General features: G+C 51.3%; 5 protein-coding genes across 5 annotated transcripts, besides 1 other annotated feature; 2 read left to right on the forward strand and 3 right to left on the reverse strand.

Moving 5' to 3' along the window:
* Positions 1-769: 769 nt before the first annotated feature.
* On the forward strand, positions 770-2,477 carry CTRU02_210579 (cytochrome p450 oxidoreductase; the record flags this gene model as incomplete). The annotated part of the gene is made up of 3 exons (XM_036731019.1): positions 770-1,752; positions 1,816-2,236; positions 2,286-2,477. The coding sequence occupies 3 exons, from the start codon at positions 770-772 to the stop codon at positions 2,475-2,477; spliced, it is 1,596 nt and encodes a 531-aa protein (XP_036577314.1).
* A 266-nt stretch (positions 2,478-2,743) lies between these two features.
* Positions 2,744-2,815: a sequence feature (Short protein (CTRU02_210580, KAL0933781.1) was converted to a misc_feature.).
* Positions 2,816-4,709: 1,894 nt separating this feature from the next.
* On the reverse strand, positions 4,710-6,213 carry CTRU02_210581 (monocarboxylate; the record flags this gene model as incomplete). Its single annotated transcript, XM_036731020.1, has 3 exons — positions 4,710-5,720; positions 5,772-5,878; positions 5,937-6,213. The coding sequence occupies 3 exons, from the start codon at positions 6,211-6,213 to the stop codon at positions 4,710-4,712; spliced, it is 1,395 nt and encodes a 464-aa protein (XP_036577315.1).
* Positions 6,214-7,548: 1,335 nt separating this feature from the next.
* CTRU02_210582 (uncharacterized protein) lies at positions 7,549-8,845 on the reverse strand (the record flags this gene model as incomplete). The annotated part of the gene is made up of 3 exons (XM_036731021.1): positions 7,549-7,918; positions 7,983-8,078; positions 8,154-8,845. 3 exons carry the CDS (start codon positions 8,843-8,845, stop codon positions 7,549-7,551), a joined length of 1,158 nt encoding a protein of 385 aa, XP_036577316.1.
* A 2,317-nt stretch (positions 8,846-11,162) lies between these two features.
* On the forward strand, positions 11,163-14,158 carry CTRU02_210583 (serine endopeptidase; the record flags this gene model as incomplete). The annotated part of the gene is made up of 6 exons (XM_036731022.1): positions 11,163-11,321; positions 11,377-11,718; positions 11,774-11,837; positions 11,897-11,999; positions 12,058-12,172; positions 12,230-14,158. The coding sequence occupies 6 exons, from the start codon at positions 11,163-11,165 to the stop codon at positions 14,156-14,158; spliced, it is 2,712 nt and encodes a 903-aa protein (XP_036577317.1).
* Positions 14,159-14,726: 568 nt separating this feature from the next.
* On the reverse strand, positions 14,727-16,521 carry CTRU02_210584 (alpha-glucosides permease mph2 3; the record flags this gene model as incomplete). Its single annotated transcript, XM_036731023.1, has 3 exons — positions 14,727-14,936; positions 14,994-16,252; positions 16,317-16,521. The coding sequence occupies 3 exons, from the start codon at positions 16,519-16,521 to the stop codon at positions 14,727-14,729; spliced, it is 1,674 nt and encodes a 557-aa protein (XP_036577318.1).
* Positions 16,522-17,172: the final 651 nt, after the last annotated feature.

Genomic DNA, 17,172 nt, shown 5'->3' on the forward strand with positions numbered 1-17,172 from the left:
TCCCTTCCCAGACCTAAAACTGGCCAACTGTTAGTTTCTAAAGTCGTGAAAGGCGCTAAACAGCGGTCCTGCATTGGATTCGAAGGATATTAGACTACCCTTCCCCTGTGCTGACATCTGCAGTTGTCGCCAACATCCTGTCAGCCATCCATGGCCTTGCCTTGTGATACTTTTCCTGCTCACCTGTCATACGCTGCTGTATTCTGCTCGGATTCGTATTTCATATCATCTGCAGATTTCAACCACATAGATACAATAATTTCCAAGCACCTACTACTTATTTTAATCGTTCCTTGTTCGGGATCGACAGTTTAACGAAGCCACTCCATATCCTTCTTCTCCCCGCATCACACGTCTCCCCGCATCATCAACTCCAATAACAGCCGTGACTTCCGGTGTTCATCGGCAATTATTCTATTGGCCGTTGAACTAATCGGACACCAATTGTATGTCCCGGTTCAAACACTATTTTGCGGTATATGCTATCGGCTGAGTAACAAGCTTGATCATGTCTTAGAATGATACGAGGTTCAAGTCTCATATATGTATTGGATCGTTTGCTCCAGTAGCAAAGACACTTTTTCGGGCTTCTAGCTAAATTGTAATGAAATCTCCCTGCCTGCCCGCCATCATTATCTATGGTCGACCAATTGTTCCTGGAGCACTGAGTCGTGGCATCCTTTACCACCAGTACAACTGTCTGTTACGGCTCTATACTCTTGCAGGTATTTGAGCTCCCTCTAGGCGCAAGACATCAGTATAGCCAATCATGAATTCTCGTCTCGAGTTCCTTGACTCGAACGGTGCTGGCCACACATACTCCGAAACGGCCGCTCTCCTGATCCTGCGCTACTGGCCAGTTCTTCTACCTCTGGTCCTGCTAGGGCATATCCTGCGTACCCGCTATCTCTCCCCTCTTCGCCGCTACCCAGGCCCATTCCTTGCATCGATCACTCGTCTCTGGAAAGTTATTATCACCTCATCGGGCCGCTCAAACCTCCACCACATAGCCTTACATCGCAAGTATGGCCCAGTGGTACGCATCGCACCGAATGAGGTCTCCCTGGCTTCACCGGACCTGGCTCGACATGTCTTGAGTGCTGGAAAACGCTTTTACAAGACAGGGTTCTACGCAGTTTTCCCGCCACCAGAGAATCCGGACATATTTACTGAAGTCAATGAGGAGGCTCATGCACGCAAAAAGAAGGTTGCCAACGTGCCCTACAGCATCGCGGCAATGCAACAATTAAGCCCCTTCATCGACGACACCATTGATCTGTTGATGACGAAGCTAGACGCTTTCACAATAGATTCCACCGGCCGCAGAGCTAGGAATCCTGTTGATTTAGGTGCATGGCTACATTACTTCGCGTTCGACGTTCTTGGGGAAGTTGCTTTTTCACGAAGTTTCGGATTTCTGGCTGAAGGCAAGGACGTGGAAGATGCAATCGCAACCATAGATCGTTCTCAAGCGTACAATGGGATTGTCGGACAGGTCCCTTGGGTAGATTTCATACTTCGTCGGAACCCGCTGTGGAAGCTGTTCCCTAGTTATGACACCAGAAATGCACCCATTACGCGAATTGCCTTGAGCGAGATGGACAGAAGGCGGCCGTTTGACAAGGATAGCGAAGGTATGTTGCGGAACGGCGATGGAAGGCAGGACCTGTTGGCAAGCTTGATCAAGGGTCACTTGAAGGATCCAGAGAAGTTCACGGAGGGTGACGTCTTTGCCGTTGCTCACGGAGCCATGTGAGTGGACACTTTAACCCGTTGAGTTGCTTTTGCAAAGGGAGTCTGAGCTAACCTGAACAGATTCGCTGGCTCAGACTCGACAGCGTCTACTATGCAGTCATTATTCTGGCATGTACTGTCCGCACCGCACATTCACACCAAACTTGTCAACGAGATTGTGACCGCCGTCAAATCAGGCGATATTCCACCAACCGGCAACATTTCATGGACAGAGGCTCAGAGGTTACAATATTTTCAGGCTTGCCTCAAGGAGGCAATGCGCGTGCGGCCTGCCGTGGGACTCAACATCACCCGGGTTGTCCCTCCAGAAGGTGCCGAGTTCGACGGCCACTTCTTTCCTGGCGGTACAGAAGTTGCGGTTAACGGATGGGTCTTGCATCGAGACAAGGCGACTTTTGGCAGTGATGCCGATGTGTACCGTCCAGAACGATGGATGACAACCATTGACGAATCAAAGAGAATGGAGAGATACATGTTCCAGGTAAGCTAACTTGTAATGGCAACGGAGCAGTTACTGATTTGTTTGACAGTTTGGAGGAGGCAGCCACGTTTGCATAGGACGTAACCTGGCGTTATTGGAGATCAATAAGGTAGTGCCTAGGTTACTCAGGGACTTCAGTTTTAAGCTGGTAAATATGGATCGCCCACTGAAGGCTCATGCCACGTTTTTCGTTGTTCAGAATGGCCTAGATGTCTTCGTAGAGAAGAGGGATTCTTTCTAATTGAACAGGATACTACGTTGGCTAAAATCCATGTAGTTAGGCTCAAGCTTCGTTTTCATTGTGTTGCGATGGTCAAATACAAACTTCACATCTCTGTTATTTTATACATTAATATTAAAATCATGATTCGTGAGAATCATTGTTCTTATTATCGTTCCAAAGGACTTATTAGGTTGTTTAAAGAATCCAGCAGTCAGGGGTGACCTTCTCTGAGGATGTCGTGAACTCCAAGCATTGATCCACGCGTAGGCAAAGCGTATCTCCACTTAAGTTGGAATAAATTCAGATCTACCAATCACAAGCGCCGATGGTTTAGTGGTAAAATTCTCCGTTGCCATCAAGCAGCGTCGGGGAGCCGGGGGTTCGATTCCCCCTCGGCGCAGTGTTTTTGATGTTTGACGCTGTTGATCCCTTTTTGCTACTCTGGAGTAAAGTAATGACTGATACGGTGACCGAAAAGTATATTTAGAGGCTCGTCTGGCCTTCTAAATAGCAATGAAGTCTACCAGGTTTAGTAGGTAAGGCCTTACATTGTATTCAAGTTAGGGATATAACTACGCCAGCCTATCCTCACGCAAAGAGATCAGTATTTCAATTTACTGCGTACACCAAACTACTACATACAAAAGCAATATCTTGAAGTCCATTACCGCCATTAATTAACTCCTCCTCGAAGCCGTTGCAGCTCCCAGCCCCCACGCTCCGATGTTGTAGGCAATGTCCATTGATCTCTCAAGTATCCTGCGCCCTCCCATGACCCCCCAAGCAACGCTTCAGGTCCCGTGTGGTCGTCGCTGCCTTTCTCGGGGTTCTTCTCCAAAGCCTTGTGACCTGATTCTTGCGAAATCCGAGACATGTTCCACTCTAGAACATCGACCAACTCCTGCCCATTCACTGTACTTCATTCACTCAAAGAGATATTCTCGTCATCCAGTGGACGTCCCTCGCACTTCTGTCCGCTAGTATCTTCTCTCTGCAATCCCGTTTTGCCTCCTTCACTCTTCGTTGCGTCTGCACTGCTGTTGAGGTAAGTCCAGTGTCTATTCCGTAGCACAATGAGGAGCCAGAGCGGAAGGGCTGGAGGCCATAAAAGAGGCACAACAAAATACCATAGCCCAAGAAAGACTTTGGATTTGGCGTCGCGTTTGGTGTAGTAATACCAATCCGGTAGGCTTGTAATTCGAAGCTTGGTGATGCAAGCGTAGCTCAGGAGGCCAAATATGAGGTAGCTATAGAAGATTGCTGTAATTAACTCATCGTGGTGGCCTGCCTTGTGAGGCACTCTATGATGAAAGGGGGCGGGTGGCAATATCATCGTTCGAGCGTTTGAAATGGGGGACTTGATGGGGCGAAATGTTGTCCTAACGGCTGATAGGGTATAAAGTATTCGAAGCGATTCTTGGGGCTTCAATATAGATATCGTTGACAAAAATGAGAGGAAGCGAGCTTCTCTCGCTTACTCGTCACGTACTTGAAGTCCGCCAGAGCCCTTTCTCTTATTATGTAAAACACGCTTCTCAAAGTTTTGTCAGGCCTTGGTACCGCGGTTTCTAACGACAGCCGGGGAAGTCCATCAAATTTAACATTAAAAACCCTCTGTACAAGCATGTCAGATCCACGGTAAGACATCAACATATGTAGACTTTGGTCTCGCCCAAGAAAAGTCGATGAAGCTGCAGGAGCGGAGAGCGCGTACGATGTGCCCTTACGCCAGAAATATTATTGAACGGAAAGGAGAAGTAGCGCAAAACACTTTACGGGTTCAAGATAACACTGAATTCAAATCTGGCATAATATGAACATAACATTTGGGTTCGTATGTATGTAGATGACTGTATTGCAGTCGCTGGCGAGTAGCTTCATTACTGTTTTTCATGAGAAGACTTTTGGTCCACATATTCCTATGACCTCTTCAAGAAAGCTTTGTTGGCTGCTCGCATGTTGCGAAATTCAAGTTTGGAAAGCTGGCAATACAGCAAGACACACGTTAGCCAAGGTAGCCTGTGGCAGACGAGAAAGCTGTCAGCTATGAAAAACACAGTTCTTTGAGATTCGAAAGCCAGTCCTAGATCATGGGCATAACTATGCCATTCCAGATATTAGATATAAGTTAGCTGGAGAGGGTATAAGTACAGAATGGGAGATGTCTATGATGCAATATGCCAATTCCAATGCCTAAACAAAACCCGCCTAATGCCGCCCATTCATCACCACTTTCTCAGACCTGGCCTTTTAAAATGCAACAAAGACCTTCCATCCAGTGCGGTGCATCCTTGCGAGCAAGATGAACGTTGTCCCCGCGAAGCAAAACACGCCCGAGAAGACCTTGATTCCAACCCACCCGCTCGGGCCGGAAAGGATCGCGCCGTTGATAGGGTTTGTCGTCAATCCTCCAATCGAGTTAGTGAGGAACGTGATTCCGGTGCGGAACCCAATCTCCTGGAACGGCGAGATGGCGGCGACCAGCGGCGCAACCAGCGACACATACGCGCCGGAGCAGAATCCGAACAGGACGGCAAACGCAATCAACGCGCCGTCCGTCTTGGCCGGAATCCAGAGCGCAAGCATCCAAACGGTCGTCAAGTAGCAGACGACCACAAAGATGTTGTACTTGCCAATCCTGTCGCCCATTATACCGGAGAAAATGCGCCCGAAGAGACTGCCAGCGTTAAGTATGGCAACGAGATACTGTGCCAGGTTGGGGTTCATGCCCATCTCGAGGGCTTGAACCTGGATATAGTTGATCGGGACAAAGATTCCGTAAGTGAAGAGGAAGAACCCGATAACCAGGCAGACAAACTCAAACTCCTTGAAAGGGCGAAGGAGCTGCTCGCGGGTGAACTTTTGCGGGCGAGGCGGGTGGTTCGCCTTCACGGTCAGGTTTGCCACAATCAGCAAGCCGAGGATCATGAAAGCGCAAGTCCTCATGGCCCAAGGAAACCCAACCCGCTTGATGAGCCTAGTGACCATGATCGGGAATATGATACCGCCGATACTGGAGCCGGTAGAAAGGAGTCCAAAGGCCGCACCGCGCTTGACGTTGAACCAGCCGTGGATGACGTTCATTGACGGCTGTAAAATGGCGGAGACACCGATTGCGGAGCAGATTCCTTGGGCGAGGAGGATCTGGTAGTACTGCGTCGAAAGGGAAGTCATCATCAGGCCGAAGACGTGAAGGATGCTGCCGACGCGGATGAGCCACCGGGGGCCGTAGTGGTCGTAAATCTGACCGATGATGGGGCCCTGTTCTTAACGTCAGCGCCAAATACCGAATGACAAATAAGAAGTACTGACCATAGCCATCATGAAGAAAATTTGGAGCGAAGGAATCCAAGAAATGGTGCTGGGCGAGTAGTTGCTCAAGAGTTCATTCTGGTAATACTCCTGGAACGCTCCGATACCTGTCACACCACATTAGCACATGAGGCTCAACGCAAGGTTTCGCGCGATGCAACTCACTATTAACCCAACCAAAACTACAGAACGAAGTACACCAAGCGCCAAGAACGACAAGCCAAGCGACTATGCCGCCGTCTGGCGCGTCGCCGCCGGGGAACGACGGCTTCGCAGCCTTCTCCAGGTCACCAGCAGGCTGTGTAGTAGAACCATGCCCGTCCGACGAGTAACCCGTCTTGTTCTGGCCTCCGTCGGCCTTGGGATCCGGGTTAAAGATCTGCGGGTCTGTCATGGTGACTTGAGAGTCCGCCGGAGACGCTAAGTGGTCTCGATTCGGCATTGCTGCTATTGATTTTTTTTTTTCTTCTCTGTTGTGTGGTCCACCCTGTCGGGCTACTAAAAAACGGTCGTATGATAGATATTAAGAAAGAGTTGACAAAAGCCTTGAATATCGAATGATCATATAAGCATTTGATGGAGAGTGAATGCCAAAAGCCATGACAGCGTGATCCGGGAAAGACGAGACTAAGTATTCAAGCCCCCCCTTAGAGATTTTGTAAATGAAAACCCGGACGAAGAGAAAAAACATGAAAGGCGTCAGCCGGTCCCACGTTCCAGGCCCGCGCCGTGATCCCCATCCATCAGACCAGGCTAAAGTGGGCTCCCTCTACCGCCCCTTTTCCCATTTCGCAGGGTATTCAGCATGGTAAATCGGTTTCCGGTTAAGACCGACAGGGCAAGACGACCAATTGTGTCAGATCGCATGCGTGCTATTATGATGCAATATCCCGTTTAGTGCTTAGATTGAGCCTTGTGAAGGGATTTTTGCCCGGGGCCGATGTTGGTTGTTAGTCTAGGGGGTGGCCGGTGATGACTCTTGTCGGCCTCGGCGGCCTCGGCGGTTATGTGAGCGCCGCTGCCGAATGTCACTTTTCATAGAAATTTGGCCTGGCGGGTACCCAAGGGTCGATCATGAAATGTTATCAAAAAAAACTTCGGCGCCGAAGTCTCCACCGTGATCAGACAAGGGCCGTAAGCACACAGACCTTTTGTCATTCCCTCATCCATATTGGCTAGCATCATGGACGTAAAACAACTTAGTCGTTTAGCCTGTGGGATGAATGTTAAGCTTGATTGACTTTGATATTTGTCATTAATGATATGTACGTGTCCGGTTCGCTGGACTTTACACAAACATGTTGCTACATGCTGGATGATAGGTGTATCATACATCCCCCGAGCTCTCCAACATCATCAACCGACACCACCAAGCGTTTAGTTAGATCAGCGACCCACCCGCCAAGCTACGCTGCAGGTTGTGGGCCGATCTGCGTTGCCGTATGTGTCACAGGCCGTGCCGGCGGGATACCGGACATAAGCGGGGGTTACATAGCCCGGCGCCGACGTGGACATGGACTTCCTGTGTACCGATTTCAAGCGCATACTCCTCGCGTCAAATGGAACGTTCCAGTGACACATCATTTCAGTCTGAATAGATTCCGTTAGCATGAGCTCTATCATTGCATCGGATCACGACACGACTCACGCTTGGTTGTGAAGTACATTCCCTCATTCGTGGGCACCCTCTTGGGAGGAGCACATCAAAGATGGGTGATATACGGAGTACGCCAGCAGACGGTAACACAAAGACCGTCTTTCTCGGTGGTCATCCATGTCAGACCATCTCCGCCGCATCGACAGGCTTTATGGGTCGAGGCGACATGGGATCGGATGGCATTCTCTTGATCGATATACCATCTGAGTAACGCACATAGTCAAACGGCTCTTCATTTTTGAGTGGCCAGTTGCGCACTGTTTGCACATCCGGCACATCATCAACAGCCTGGCGCCCGAAACTCTTTTGCCGAGTGGCTTTGGGTGCATGTGGCATGCTCGCCAGCGCCGCGGCCCTGTCGAAGACTGTTGGGGAAGGGGGTTCGTCGTTCACTGCGAACCGCTTCGAGATCTTGGGAGCAACGTGCTTCATGAATGCCTTCAGGAACGGGAGACAGGTGCAGATGATGCCAAAGTTGGCTTCGACCACACTGTTTACTAGATCAGTTTCTGTTGCCGCTGTATCCGAGGACAAGAAAGAGGAGTAGTACGTACCACCAGATGATACTGATTGACGCAGTCCAGGTAAAGTCAGTATTGTTAAAGCCTATTGGGATCATGACCATTCGGGCGATGCTAGGTCCGATAACACTAAAGTTTAAACACAACCAATCAGCATTCACTCTCTCACTCCTGAAGTTGGGGAAACGCGCAAGGCTGGCTTACAATCCTCCGGCCATTAAAAAGACTGTCATCTCGATCTTTTTAACGAGGCGTAGAGACAACGGTGATAGGATCCATATCGGCAGCAGTAGGATAGCGAGGTCAGTAGCGACATTGCTGACGGCAAGCATAAGCCACCACATCGCGCGGTCGACACACGTCCCGGGCAGTTCTGGCTCCCATATCTTTGCCATCGGCGTGCAGAGATACACCCACGCGAGTGCTCCAGCAGCCGAGTACGCCACTGTCGCGAACATGACGAAATACACGACGACACGAACGACCTTTTTGAGAGGGAATCGAAGATAGAAGACGATAATGGAGGCTTTCGTGAAGAGAATCGACAGGCTGTAGGCGGCGAGATCGATCATGCTTAACTTGTGGAAAAAAATGGCATCCGCCTTGGACACGTCCCATATGTGATGGCCCGCGCCCTTCCGGGTCTCGTAGACCTGGATGGCGGAGTAGGCAGTGGCAAATATCAAGGCCACGAAGATGAAGTCATCGTCGAGCTGGTGACGGTGTATCACGACGCGGACGGTGTAGAGACGGATGGCACAGAAGACGATGGCCAGAAAGTTCAGCACGATGGCGACGATGAGAACCTGGGGCACGAGGGAATCGGTGGGGTTCTCGAAGTTGGGTATCACCCCAGGCGGGGGCGGCGCTGCGCTGATGAGCTCGATCTCGCTCATTGCTCTCTTGTCATGATGGATTTGTAATTGTGGTTTGACGGATGTGTGTCAGTTGTCATGTCAATGATTTGCAGATCGACAGAACGAACAGGTATATGGGCACCTATTTAGCAATAATGAATCGCACCTCCCGGCTATACTATAGCCCCTGTCATGACGGAGCCCCCCGTGGGTGACCTCTGAAACTTTTGACGGTCGTGGCCATGCACTGACCGGTTCGAGGACTCGGTTCACCAGTCACTTTTCCCATCGGCAAACGTTACCGGTTGCCCAACCTGGTTTGGGAAGCTTATCCTATCCAAGACCTGGGGGCAAGGGTTCGGCAGTCAGGCCAGGGGCACGCTCGGATCACGGCAAGCATGGAGTCGAAATCTCGCCACTGTTCCTGAATCTAGAGAGCCGGTGCCTAGATGGCCCTGAAGATCATCCGCCCCGCCAAGCGCTTAGTAGGGTTAAGATTAGGTCCTGGCTGTGATACTCGTCGCTGAATGGTTCTCAAGAGTTCATAACGGACACTAGCGCGGCGAGGGTGGAGAGCCGCAGAAGGAGAATGGTGCGGCGGGAAACGTTTGTTTGAAAAAGCATAAGAAGCGGCGCTTTTGACAGATGTGGTAGTCGATGGGCGCTAGTAAACGTGAGTTGGCCGCGAAGGGTGAGATTGCCATCAGTTGACTGGTCGACTAGCTGTTCGACCTGCACGGGATAACCCCCTCGGCAGACTCGATAGCCCTCCCATCGGAGTATTGATAAAGTTTTGAAACAGGCAAGGGGCAGGGCGAAAAGACCTGTCAATGAACGATACCGATCTTGTTTGTGGACGGTGGAGAAGCGAATCGTATGGATGTTGTCTCCTTCGGAAAGTTTCTGACTCCGTTTGTCGAGCCTTCATCCTGGATCTGACGCTGATCAACCCAAAGCTTAACCTAACTTCCCAGACAGAGCATCGAGCTCCTCTTGTCATTGGCTCTCACCAAGCCCCCCCTCTTCTTCTCCTCAAATCTGCTCTAGACACAAAGGCTAGAGTAGGCGGACACAATGAGAGCTCTCAATTAGACTGCTATTATGCTCATGGTAGGGTTCATTGGGTGTAGCTTCCTGGCCAACCAGGAGGGGCAAAATCGTAGCCATCTCAATCTTGGGCGCACAATAACGTAAGAAGGAAACGATATCGATGGGTAGGGTGAAAAGATTGATGGCGAATTGATTGAACTATCTTTACAGCCTACTACCAGTACGCCCTAATCTGCTAAGAAGCCCTCGACCCAACAGACAGTTCCACCGACAGATACGGCGTGCCCTCGGCCTTTCCCTCTTCATGTCAAAAAGTCAGTTGTGCCGTCTGGTGGCATGACCTAATGGTAAGCTAAGCCGATGTCTGACGGTTTTGGACTAAGCTTTGCGCTCATGTCACGGTTTGCGGGGGGATCAGTCTCAGACGAACATTATACCGCATAGGACTTGAAATAGCAAAAGTGTGGAAAAGTTGGTAATCACTTACGACGAAACTGGCCTTCAGATCCCTTTAATTCATTGCTATCGATCGGGGGATGTAGTAGACCCTTGCAACTGGTGCCGTGGCCGATATAGTCTTCGCCATTGACACATTCATATCATCGCTCATGATGCCGATGAGTTGGCGCTATTGATATTCACGTCATCCCAATGGCCAAACACGTATCTTATCCATGTTCAACAGCCGTTCCGCACCGGTTGCCGCATCCCGATTAGCATCTCCCGTGCCAAGCATGTTGACCAAGAGGATGCAGCGCCAAGGGGCGCATGCTGCAGGAGGCCAAAACAAAAGGCCAGATAAGGTTACATTGTTCATGGGGCCGCCGTACTGGGCTGAAGTACGCGAGCTTAGCTGCGAATCGGGCCATGTCAGCTTACTGCGTACACATGGCAAAAGCACGCGACTTTGGTGGCTCGAAGCGTGTCTCTCGCGTGGCCAGTTAATTTGCTGTGCATGTACGAAGTGCCCATGAATGCCTTGTGCGACCTAGGGAATTTCCAACAGGAACACGATCGGCCGTGCCAAGGTTATTGGATGTGCGCCCTTGCCGTCCATCCCATGCTTTTAGTAGGATCGCAGTGCGGGAATACGAACAAATTGTGATGGGCCTTGCATCGTCTAATGCAGGTCATACTGGACGCGTTGTACATGAGAATTAGATCACCAAGATGAGGCGTAGAATATGGAATGCAGGCCGTATATAATGGGTTTACAATATTCCCATGACTTGGAATCTATGAGAACAAATCATCCTTAGCGGTCTTTGCAATCCGTACCTAACAGTCAGGCGCACGATAACCCAAGATGCGTCTGTCTAGTCTCCTCCTTGCGGCCTGTGGCGTGGTCGGCGCTGCCGCGCTGGGAGACCACCACTCGATACGCCGGGCCGATGACAATGCTACAGAGACGGCTACAAACAAGACGATGATCGAGCCGAAGCGCTTCATTGTTGAATTCAACAAGGTTTGTTTCGCTCAGACGAATCTACGGCAACTTGCTGACTGCCTACATCACCAAGGGAGCCGACGCATCTGCCGTTGCCGACAACATTGCCAATCAGCGCGGCGCCAAGGTCGTCCGGTTATTCAAGAGCGAGATCTTTACTGGTGCGGCTGTCGAGACTGATGTGGACAACATCGACACACTCCAGGCGCTTGAGCCCGTCAAACAAGTATGGCAAGGGCGAAAGTATAGACTAGCTCCCGGCACCCCTCTTGCATCCTTTACAGAGAAAGCTACTGCCATTGACTATAACATCCATCGCATGACTGGCGTTGACAAACTACATGCTGCGGGTATACTGGGCAAGGGCGCCAAGGTTGCCGTTGTCGACACTGGCGTCTGGTATACACATGAAGCGGTAAGCATCGCTAGTGTTTCAAAGCGCGGAGAGGCTATTTAATAATCTTCTCTAGCTTGGCGGTGGTTTTGGACAGGGCTTCAAGGTCGAGGGAGGATACGACTTTGTTGGGGAGAGTGGTATGTGATTAGAGCTCTGTTCTGTTCTACTCATTAGAAGAGGCTGACAGAACTCTCAGGTTGGCCGAATAATGGCCAAGTAAAACAGCCAGACGATGATCCATTGGACGAGATAGGACATGGGACCCACGTCGCCGGCATCGTTGCTGGAAATAGTAGCAGGTATGCCCAGCCGGTTGGAGTCTTTCCAGCCCGAGAGTTCATATCTGACACAGCGCAGTCTCACTGGAGTGGCTCCCGAGGCAACCCTATATGCGTACAAGGTGTTCGGCTTTCTCGACGGTACGGATGAAGACACTCTCATAGAGGCCTTTCTCATGGCCTATGATGCGGGCGTAAGTTAAAAAAAAAAGGTTCTGGCAATCGATTTCTGCTTACACGCTTCGTTACAGGTCGACATCATAACGTGCTCCGTCGGCAGCATCAATGGTTTCAGTGATAATGCCTGGGCTGTAGTTGCGTCTAGGCTTGTGGAAAACGGGGTTGTTGTTACAATCTCCGCGGGAAACAATGGCGGCGCTGGAGCTTTTGCAGCCGGAACCGGATCGTCTGGCGAGCACGTTGTGGCGGTGGCTTCTGTCGAGGCCGATGTGATTGCGGCTTCTTCCTTCAGGGGCGTGTTTAGTTTGGACGGTCAGTCCAACGAAACTCGTGTGGCCTACATGGCTCTTCGGGACTGGTACCCGTCCGAAGTCAAGGATTGGCCCATCGTTCCCCTGAGCCTCAACAACAGCAAGCCTGGCGAGGCTTGTGATGCTCTTCCGGTTGGCACCCCCGATCTTACTGGCGTCGTTGCTCTCGTGCAACACGGAAGCTGCAGCTATTACCAACAGCAGCGCAACCTCGCCCCATTTAATGCCTCTCACGTCATATTCTACAGCAACGATCTGCCGTTAGTGAGACCAAACACAGGAGAGACAAGCAGCCGCATCGCCATGGTGGAGGCCAGCGTTGCTAACGCCATCATTGGTACGATCAGGGCGGGTGGTAAGGTGACTGCAGACTTCGCTGACCGACCTTCTTCTCATATCGTCGGTATCGACAATAAGGAAAGGGGTGGTGCTATCAGTGCTACCACGTCCAGGGGCCCCACAAATGACCTCTTCATCAAGGCCGACGTTGCGGCTCCCGGAGGAGACATCTTCAGTTCGTACATTGGCGGCGGATACGTAACTCTCAGTGGAACGTCAATGTCCTGCCCGTATGTCGCCGGCATCGCAGCTCTCTACGTAAGCAAGTTTGGCGGTCGTAGCACTCACGGGCCTGAGTGGGCCAAGAGCCTTGCGATGCGGTTGATCGCTTCTGGAGATGCCCTCAAGTGGACTTACCGCCGACTTGAAGATGACGAAGGTACTCCATTCGCACCTGTTGCACAGGTTGGTACTGGTCTAATAAACGCCACCAAGGTCCTTGAGTACGAGACAGCTTTGTCTTTTGCCAAATTCGCACTCAACGATACACTTCACTTCAGTCGTTACCACCCAGTCGATATCGTCAACAAGGGCTCTACACCAGTGTCGTACTCTTTCGAGCAGCAGGAATCTGGCGGCATGGACAATTGGGGATCTCAAATCGGCGTCTCGCTCAACCCTCAAATATCGTTTCCTCGTGTAGTGACTATCCAGCCAGGAGAGACAAAATCCGTGCAGTTCAACTTCAAGTATCCCGAGAACCACGGCGTCGACCCTGCCCAGCTACCCATATACAGTGGCAAAGTCTTGATCAAGGGCAGCAATGGCGAAACCCTTGGTGTGCCATACCTGGGACTGGCCGCCGACCTGCACAAGGACGTCGGCTCAATATTCGATTACCCGTTTGGCTGGCCTGAACTCACATCTACCCCAAGCAAAATACCCATTTCCGAAAAGTCCAACTTCACTCTCAACCTCGAAATCGAGGCCCAAGACTTTCCTCGCCTCTGGGTCCGAACGAAGTTCGCCACGAGAGAGCTCAGATGGGACATTTTCGAGGCGTCGTGGAAAGAGCGAGACTGGAAGTACCCTCCCGTCGCCGGCGAGGCGGGTTTCATCGGAGCGGCGACGAGCTGGACTGGAGCGGACACGAGGCCCTACATCGACCCCGGTGAAGACGACCCCAACGACTTGATCACCCTGCCCATCCGTGACATGCCCAGACACATTAGTGGCTTGCCTGGTACCCAGCTGTGGTGGCTGGGGCGACTGGCGAATGGCACCCAGATTCCTCCCGGGACGTATAAGATGCGAATTGCTGCTCTCATGCCGTTTGGAAATCCCAAGGCATCGGACAACTGGGATGTATATGAGACTCCTGCTATTGATATTCTTCCGCTAGAGGGTTAGATGGGAAGCGTATATAGCTTAGCTACAACAGTGGATACAACAGTAAATCACAGTAAATCAATGTAAATAGAAGCAGACACACCTTGGATGGGTTAACAAGTAACAAATGGAATGATTAACTGTTTGAGGAATCAGTGACATTGGGTTGACTTTGGCTCATAAAACCAAGTAGGGAGTAGCTGCTTCAGTTGTGTGATAAAGAGTGCCTGAAAGATTACAGTCTCGAGATATTCGAACCGTTGACGAAGAAGTAGTCTAGAAGGTAAGTTTTTGATTCTGCCATAGGTCATCTCATATTTAGCTGCCATGTCTCTTACCCGTTGGTGAATCTTCCAAGTCTTCGCTGTATCACGTAGAGTGCATATTTAAAAATCACATATTTCAAGTCTCAGATGAATGGAATGGAAATTGAAGCTCCATATTGGGTATTAGGTATCAAGCTTAGCTCAGATGCAACGCCATTACAAAATGGCAAAGCTTCCTCGCCTGGTATAGGTAGCAATAAATGACAGACACCCTAAAGCAGGGCGGTTTTGGGTATCTTGCATATCGTAGATCCGATGGTAAATCAGATCTTCTCCGACCGGCCGGGAACGTCTTGCGTCTGCTCCGCCAAGAAAACCTCCTCCTGGGTGAGCTGGTACTTGGCCGATTTGCGGGCCGAGATACGCTTCTGGAACATGACATCCATCTCGCCGAAAGTGCGGCCCTTGGTCTCGAAGAGACGGAAGAAACCCCAAACAAAGGTCAAGGTAGCAAGGACCGACCAGAAGAAGGCCTAGAAATAGAATTAGCTTTTGACGAGCCTCACGTACATAGGTTCAAAATCACTTACAGTCTTGCCCTTAATATTCCAGTCACCGGGTGCCAGCATCTTGGGCTGGAGAATACCACCACAGATGATGTTACCGACGTAGTACGTGCTACGGGCCAACACGACAGTTTGGGTTCGCAGACGGGTGGATCCGATTTCGGCGACGAGCGTGTAAACGATGGGGCCGACGGACATGGAGTAGGCACCGAGCCATACAATGCAAAGCAGCGACTGGGCCCAGATGATAGGATCCGTCTGATTTGGGGCGACGGAAAGGAAGCCGATGGTCCACAGGATGAGCACGAGGAAGCCGAAACCCCAAATCCAGATGGTGCGGCGGCCAAGCTTGTAAATGTAGAACCAAGAGATGATGGTACCCACAAAGGCGATGCCGGTACCGCCCAAGCTGATGGCGTACGAGGCGTCAGCAGAGATACCGGTCTGTTGGAAGAAGAAGGATCCAGAGTAGCATAGCGCGCCACCGTTGGTGATTTGAGACAGGAAAGCCATGCATGCAATCTCGGTACGGCGCAAGTTCGTGCCCTTGAAACAGTCGAAGAGGCTGGCGCCAGACTGCTCCTGAATCTCAAGCTTGTTGGTGTGGACCATCATGGCAATGGTGTTGTCGTGGTTTACGTTGTGCTCGGGTTCGGAAAGTCGCTCCAATGACTTCTTGGCCTCCTCAAGCTTGCCGGCACGGACAAGGTGCCAGGGCGATTCGGGAGCCAAGTAAGCGGCAATGGCCAGAGGAATGGGCCACACCCATTGAACAGCAAAGGGAATCTTGTAGCTCCACTCATCCGGTCTGTTGACCAGGCCCTTGAGAACACCGGCAGAAATGAATTGGCCAATGCACCAGCAAAGGTTGACGTAGGAGGTCAGGTAACCACGGATGGCCAGGGGAGTGACCTCGGCGGCGTAGGCGGGACCAGTGGTGGCGAAAACACCCCAGGGCACACCACACAGGACCTGACCGAGCAATTGGATCTCAATGTTGTGGGCGAAGAAGACGACGAAGATGAAGGCAGTGAGCCATCCCAGAGATGCGATCAGAATCCAGCGGTGGCCGAACTTGGGGGTGAGCCATCCGTTCAAGAGGGCACCGACGATGTTTGCCAAAGCACCGAGACAGTTGAATCGCTGTTGCCAGGTGGAGGAGATTTGGTATTTGTCTTTGTCGTTGAGCCATTCGCCGTACTTCTCTCGGAAGGCCGGGTAGCCGTAGAAAGAACCAATCAGAGTCACATCATAACCCTCCATGATGACGGTGGTCGAGATGACTGTGTGTTTAACACGTTAGTTGGCCTGCTCACCTGCTGACAATAGCATGAAGCTATGACTTACGGATAGACCAGAAAGCAGCACGCTTGTATGTCCGCAGACCTTGCCAAACGCCGAAGCTATGCTCGGCGTCGGTGGCCTGCTGGGCCTCCGAGTTGAGGACCTTGTCGTCAAGAGCTACATCGTTGAGCTGGTTGACGTGAGCAGCGCCCTTCTCCAGACGAATATCGTCGTTCGGCTGCGCGGCCGTTCTGATGTCGTGAGACATGATGGCTGAATAATTCCCGGGCTGCTTGAGATTGTTGGCGATTGGCAAGCTCCTGGAGCAGAGTCGTATCGAGAAGAGGGAAGGCCGAGCAAAAGCGTGAGCTGGGGACGGGGTGGTTGGGGTATTTTTAAAGTCGCGTCAAGTCAAACTCAAGGTCGTACCGACAGACTGGCTTTCAGCGTCTCATGCCATGTCTACAGGTTGCATGAGAAAGTAGCATGGAATAGAATCGCTACCGGGCCCCCCATCCTCCAGGAGGAGAGATGCTCAGTTTCCCCAAGCTCGGCCCCTGGATTGCCATTCCCCAATCAGACCAGGTTGGGGATCCATCGTCTGTGCCGTACCAAGAACCCATGCCGCCTGTGGTTGTGGCCATGACAGGCCGCCCTCACGGGACTGGTTAGTGAACCGGCAGGCCATTTTGCGAGCCGTAACCCGCAGCTAAGTGGAAAGCCGATCTGGGGGCAGGTCTAGCGGCGGGATTGACGGTCTTGGACGAGTATGAGTGGCTGCAAGGGCTCAAGAGAGAAAACTGCGGAGGTAGTCGAAGGGAGTTGACGTGATCTGAGTGGTCAGATGAAGGCGGAGGAAAGTAGAGGAGCCAACCGGGGGATGACAGGGTAAGGAAGACAAGACAACGGTAGTATGAGG

The sequence above is a fragment of the Colletotrichum truncatum genome (assembly GCF_014235925.2).
Source record: "Colletotrichum truncatum strain CMES1059 chromosome Unknown Contig_0007, whole genome shotgun sequence".
Classification (NCBI taxonomy): Eukaryota; Fungi; Ascomycota; class Sordariomycetes; order Glomerellales; family Glomerellaceae; genus Colletotrichum; species Colletotrichum truncatum.